Raw genomic sequence first — 6,588 nt, 5'->3', positions numbered from 1 at the left:
CATGGCGGGGTAGGGTGGGGGTGGCAGTGGGGCTCAGGGCCCCCACCCAGAACCAAGCACTACGGCACCAGAAAGCCTTCTTCTTCCACAACTTGGAAAACCAAAGCCTGAGGTCCAGGTCCCCCAGCTACCAGGGAGGGGTGGGTGGGAGTGTGAAAAACCCCATCTCACAAATGGGAGTGGGCTTGAGCTGAGGGGTCATGTGGGGATCCTACGGCTGGGTGAGCCCAGCTGCCCCACCCCACTCCTGCCTCCTCCTGGGCCCAGGGACCCACACCTGTGGGATACCACAAAGTCTGTGAGTGAGAAGCACCAGGTTTAATATTAAAATCTTTCTCTTAAAAAAGTACACAGGGAGGAAAATTTGATGGCGTACAAAATAGCACTTCTGTCATATAAATGTGTGTTAATGTGAGTCCTAAAAATACTTGTAAACCTAGGTGATTACATCTTTGGTACCGTAGTGAGAACCCATACCCTCTCCTTGACCAGGCTTTGGGGGTCCCAGGGCAGGGAGGTGCCAACCGACACAGGGGGCTGGTTCCCAGAGTCACTGACCTTCCCTCACCCACCCACCCCCACCCCATCCAGCCCTTCCCCTGCCAGTGGTCCTGGCCACAGCCCTCACTGCCCAGGCCCCACCACTGCCCACTGGGCTGACAGAGGCATGAGGTGAGCACCCCTGGGCAGACAAAGCCATCTTCACGGTTCCTTCCTCAGGCTGGGGCAGCTGGAAGGCGGGAAGGCAACCCCCAAGTACCTACCCCTTGCACCCCCTCCTCGGGTCCCCCCTCCAAGGTGTCTTGTCCTCTCACTGCCCGTCAGGTCTGCGGCACAGCCCTGGACAGCAGGTGCTGGAGTGGCGGGCTGCGCCAGGCGCTCTGATTTGCTGCCTGCTTCCTTGGCCCAGGACAGCTCCAGCCAGAGGCCATGTGGGTCACGAAAGGGATCCCATGGTCTCCCCCCCGTCCCTTCTGGGCAGCTTCTGGGGGCTTTCCAGGACCATGGCTATCACTCAGAGCCAAGGCCTGGGCAGCTGGCCTCTGGGACCTGCCGGGGGACTGGGGAAGGGGCCCAGTTCCTGAATGCCCGGAAGTGTGCGATGTGTGATTGGAGCCTCTCCAGGTCCCAGCTGATCCCAGGATAGAGGTGTGGAGTGTTTATCTTTGCTTCATCTGGGCAAGTGTACAACCCCTGGAATACTCTAGAATGTTAGTGCTGGCAGGGTACCAGAAGTCAGTGAGTCCAACTGCTCATTTTTCAACAGGGAAAACAGCCCCAGAGAGGGTGAAGGAATACTCCAAGGTCTCTTAGCAGGTCCAGTGCCATACTGGTCCACACGTGCAGGCACCTGTTGCAAGCATGTCAACACATGCATCAGAGATGTGGGGCTCATCTGGCCCTGGAGACTCTGGTGAGTGGAGTAAGACTGGCAGTGATAAGAAAGGAGATCCCTGGACCCATGGGGCCAGGAAGACATGGACATGGCATGTTATGGGGAGGTGCACCCTAAGTGCCTGGGCCTGGGGCTACAGGCCAGGGTATCCTGTACTTGGCTCAGCCCCCAGCATTAATTAAGCACAGAAGGCCCCAGACCAGCTTGGGCCCGGGAAAGCAAAGACTGGCACTGAGGGCAGGTGGCTTCTGGATGAGGCAACTTTGTCCAAGGCCAGGCCCTAGCTTGGCCAGGAGCCGGAGATGCTAGGGTCCCTTCCCCAGCTCTTGGACAAAAAAGTGCAAGGAGAGAGCTGCAGCTCCTTGAGGGGCAGCTGGCTGAACAGAAAAGAGTTAATCCACCACTTCGCGAAACTTGAGAGTTCCATCCACCACATCTGTCAGGCAGGGTGAGAATCCCAGACTATGGGTTGCCAAGCCCATCATTCCCATCTTACAGATGGGGAAACAGAGTCCCCTGGGAGAACCCCGGCTCAGAGTCACATGGGTGCTCCAGAGGCAGAGGACTGGTCACGGCTCCTCCAGTTCTCTTGCCTCCTAAGCCAGCCCCAGGGATTGGGTATGATGTGCCAGGGGCAGAAGCCTTCTGGAAAGGGACAGCTGACGGGAGCAGCCTGGCTGACGGGAGGCCAGGCCCGGCCAGGCGGTGCAGGGTGCTGGGAGGTAGAGGGGAGCTTCGGGTAGGGCAGGGTGGGGGCCAGCCCCTACAGGAAGCTGTCCTCCGCCTCGGCCCGAGGCCCGGGGCAGCTGGAATCCGGTGGCCACTTGGGCTCTGGCTCCACGTGGGAGGTGGGCTGCAGCTGTGGCTCTGGTTCCTCTTGGGGTTCCAGAGGGCTGTCACAGGAGATGGTAGAGGAGGTGTTGACTTCATTCAGGGTGGAGCTAGAGGCGGGGAGGGCGAGTGAGTGAGAGGCTGGAGGGAACCTCAGAGAAAGAACAGCATTAACATAGAGGCTTCTATCTACCTGAGCTGGCTGCATGTGCCTTACACACTTTAGCTCACTAAAATTCTTGTAGAGATTACGTGAGGCAGGCGTCGTGAAGAAAGTGCAGCTCAGAGAGGTTATGTCATTGCCCTGCATCACACAGTGGCTAAGTATAGGAGTGGGGACTTAGAGCAGATCTAGCTGACTCCAAAGTCCATTGCTCACTCATCAGCTCCATCTCCCACATGCCTGAACGCATAATGACCTCATTCAGTCCCCATAACAACCTCCAAATTGAAGTATTCCTACTGTTTTCATTTTGCAGACGAGGCATTTGAGGTTCAGAGAGGAGAAGCAGCTGGTCTGAAGGCTCACAGCAGCCCCAGCATTTACACTCCAAGCTGTCTGAACTCAGCTGAACTCCTCTGTACACTGGCTGCTTGGAGCCTTGGAATATTAGCTTCTCAAACAGGGTGGGGAGGGCCTTCTAAGTCCTGTGTGTGCTCCTAGTACATGTAGAGAGATGGGCTCACAGCAAAGGTACCTGGCCGGGTCTCATTGCAGCGAGTGGCAGAGATACAGCTGGAACCCAGTTTGCAGCCCCAGCCATTTCGCCACAGGGTGGATCTTGTTTTGGGTGTAGGTCTGGCCACATGCGGAACATCTAGTCCAGGCGATAGCTGGCCTTCCTCCAAAACCCTCCCCTCATGCTGTAACTTCACATCGCAAGGCAAAAGAAAAGCATGAACCTTCTCCCCAGTGTGAATTTTGGCCTGAACTTCTGTAGACACCTCTGCCTCCCTGTTCCATGCTCCCTGGGGTCCTCAGGGCATGGTGCTGAAGGCCAGATCACAGGGTTGGGGATCACCACAGAATAATACATGTGGTATTAGGGATGCCAATTAGATTTTCCTTTTCTCTCCTTAGGGCTAAGTCACAGCTGAGAGAGGGGACAGTGTAGATGGCTGTGGAGGTTCCTTTAAATGAAACAGATACTTTGCAAATGTGTCCCAGGTCATTCTTTCTCTTACCAGCCTGCCATTTCTACCTAAGGTCATCAAAGGTCAAATGAGTTCCATTCTTTTTGCTGTTCAATTGGCAGGAATAAGTACTCAGCTGAGGTAACTCACTGCTAAGCCAAGTCTGATGGCATGAAGATACAGACTGACACACACACACATACAAAGACACACACACACGTGTGCACACACACAGTATGTACACTACTGCTTTGGGCTGCAAGTAGGAATAGCTACCTGGCAAGGCTGGGGGAACCCTCCAGTGGGCCCTCATCAGCAACCTCGGGTTTGGGGTCAGGCAGGGGGATGATGTAGTCATTGTCCCCCTCGTTGGGCTGCACAGCAGTATAGAGGACGGAGCTGGTGTCCAGAGGAGATCGGAGGCCACTGAAGCCAGGCAAGCGGGCTTGGGACCGAAGGATGGCTGGGTGGTCGCTCCTCAGAAACTCCTCATCCACCTGCTGGTACTTCTGCTCAGCGGGCAGGAAGAATCCGAGACAGAGGGAGGGTCAGACCAGAAATGACTTCAGGGATCATCTAACAGGTAGATTCTGAGCCAGCCCCTCCAGCATTATGTAAATAAGGTCCCTGGTGCTCAGAAAGGAAGGAGAGTTGCCCAAAGCCACTAATTTACCCTCCTCCCTGGCCTCTCACCAGACAAGGTGAGCTGAGGGTCACCTGGGGAGGGGTCAGTACTCAGACCAGCACCCGTGACCCTAACTCTCCCCTGCTTCAGGGGACAGGCGTGGGCTCTCTGCCTGCCACGGCCTCCTTTGCTGGGGCCTATTTCCCTCACCTCTGGTCCTGGACACATAACCAGATGTGGCTCGGAGTGGGCTGAGGAATGGACTGAGAGAAAGGGCTGTGTCTGGACAAAGGGTACATGCATCCCCCTCGCACTAGCTTTGCAGTGGGGCAGGGGAGGGTTTTAAGGCCCCGCTGGCAACAGCTGCCGTGTACAAGCCTGCCACGGGGTCTAGGCAGTCAGGCCCTTAGTAGCCATTGCACCTGGGGTTGTTCAGACTTGGGACGGAGGCCCAGGGTTTGGTCTGGGTGCAAAGGCAAGTGGAAGGATGCAGGATGAGGGGGCTATAGGCTCCCTGCCTCCAGTTTAAATTAATCAGCTTCCAAGTAGGATTTCACTTTAAGAAATTCTGTACTGCTAAAATAAACTACACTCACATCCCTTATTGGCACCAACAGGGAAACAGGCCCAGAGAGGGGAAAGGATTGTCCCCAAACACCAGTGCGTCACAGTGAGCCTTGTACCCTGTCTATTTCTGGACTGGTGCTCTCCAGTCCCCACCCCACCCCCACCCCCCCAGTCTCAGCATACCTTTTTGTAGCCCTCACCCAGCAGTCTCTCGAGAAGCAGCACCAGCTGGGAGAAGGGGGGCCGGATCTCGAACTTCTCTTCCCAGCACTTCTGCATGATCTCGTAGCTGGGGAAAGGGGCAGAGGGGTCAGGGCCTCTGGCTCAGGGCCTGCCACCTCCCAGGACAAAGTGAGGAATAAATAAAAAGAGGTGGGAGGGGAGGAGGGAAGGGGTCTCCCCTTTACTGCTCCAGCATGTTCCCTTGAGAAGCCCCTCCTTCACCTTCAGTTCAGTGCTTCCATGGGGTTGGCCGCACCTTGGTGAGCACATGACTGGGTCTGGCCAGTAGGGGTTCATCCCCTCAGCTCAGTGGCTGGTTCTAGATGGGCCTGTGACCCCAGCAGAGCCCTTGACAGCCACTGCTGGGCCTTCTGCTGCAACTATGGTGAAAGCAGCCAGGCCGAAACCATTTGGATGGTGCCAGCCTGAAAGTAAGGCCAACATGAAGGAGAACAGAGCCCCAGGGCAGAACAAGAGACGTGGATGATGTCTGTGAACAACTGGATCCAGCTAAACCTAATTTTTCTACATCTCTGAGCTAATCTATTTTTGTCTTAAGCTGGTAAAGCTGGATATGTATTGTCTGCACCCCCAAATATCTTCCCAGATGCTCCACTCACATTTCGTCAGAGGCGTGGGCAGGCTGGGCCATGCGGTAGCCCCTCTTGATGGCATTGTAGAACTGCTCATTCATGGGCAGCTCTGGGTACGGGGTGCCACCTGTTAGGGAGCAGAGACAAGAGACACAGGCTCAAGGTGCTGGAAAGTGGCAGAAACCCTCTCCTACGGGACAGGGAGAGGCACACCAGCCCAGGCATCGGTGAGGGCATCGTGGCGCTGGGAAATGTGGGCTCCCTCACAGGCCCTGGACACAGACCGAATCCCTCCCTGGAATCAGAACAGAGAGCACCAGAGCCAGGCTTACTGACGTCACTGTCCAAGTCCATCTATACTGAGATGCAGAGGTAAGGAGATCCAGCTGGCAAGACACTTGCCGAGGTTACACAGTAACAAGAAAAGAGCAGAGCTTCTGAGTCCTGTCCCACTGCCCCCCTAGGATGGAGGTGTGGGCGCTCAGAGTGGACGCTGTGCTGTGTACGGGTGAGCACTGGAGGATGAAGCATACCCAGCGTGAAGATCTCCCAGAGCAGGATGCCGAAGGACCATACGTCGCTCAGGGTAGTGTAGAGGCTGTTGAAGATGCTCTCAGGGGCCATCCACTTCAGAGGCAGGAAGGTCTGTGGGAGGGCAGAGGCTGCTGAGTGCAAGGAGGGGCTGAGCCCCACTCTGCACCTGGGAGGCAGGAGGAGGCCCAGCAGTCCCCACCTCAGCTCTCACTTCCTGGTCCCCCAGGGCCCATCACTGCTGATACACGGTTCCCACACCCATCCCAAAGCTGGTTAGTCAGAGGATCAGGAGGCTGAGTTTCTCTTCTCACAAGCTGGGGACACAGCAACCCCTATCCCTTTCCTGATCACAGCAGAGGCCCCTGCGGGGGGAGGCAGGGATGTGCCCAGGTGTCCCCCAGCTCTCATCCTAGCTGCCTTACATCTCTGGAGCCTAGTGTCCCTCCAGTTCTGTCCCTGTGTGGAAAGTGGGGACATGAGTGCGAGGCAGGACGGTTACCTTTTATCCGAGTACCACCTGCCACTCACTCATCTGGGCGTCTTCCTCTGCCTGCCATCACTGCTGAGAAGCACATTTGGCCTGCTCCCTATCCATTCCCCCAGAACCTTTATAGCTGGCCCCCTTGGCCTCTGCCATGCCCAGAAAATCTGAGCCCTTGGCCCACCCTACAGGCCTGGGCATGTCA

General features: G+C 56.3%; 1 protein-coding gene across 2 annotated transcripts in view; it reads right to left on the bottom strand.

The window, feature by feature from the left end:
- Positions 298–6,588, bottom strand: part of PDGFRB (platelet derived growth factor receptor beta) — a 37,726-nt gene continuing 31,435 nt past the window's right edge. For both annotated transcript variants that reach the window (XM_018050163.1, XM_018050162.1), the window contains exons 19-23: positions 5,902–6,013; positions 5,396–5,495; positions 4,737–4,842; positions 3,638–3,870; positions 298–2,337 (exon numbers count right to left, since the gene is read on the bottom strand). In XM_018050163.1, coding sequence (XP_017905652.1) covers positions 2,160–2,337; positions 3,638–3,870; positions 4,737–4,842; positions 5,396–5,495; positions 5,902–6,013 — 729 coding nt within the window. In that variant the 3' untranslated portion in view covers positions 298–2,159. The remainder of the gene's footprint in view (positions 2,338–3,637; positions 3,871–4,736; positions 4,843–5,395; positions 5,496–5,901; positions 6,014–6,588) is intronic.

Source organism: Capra hircus, chromosome 7, assembly GCF_001704415.2.
Source record: "Capra hircus breed San Clemente chromosome 7, ASM170441v1, whole genome shotgun sequence".
Classification (NCBI taxonomy): domain Eukaryota; kingdom Metazoa; phylum Chordata; class Mammalia; order Artiodactyla; family Bovidae; genus Capra; species Capra hircus.
This window is presented reverse-complemented; position numbering and strand designations above follow the sequence as displayed.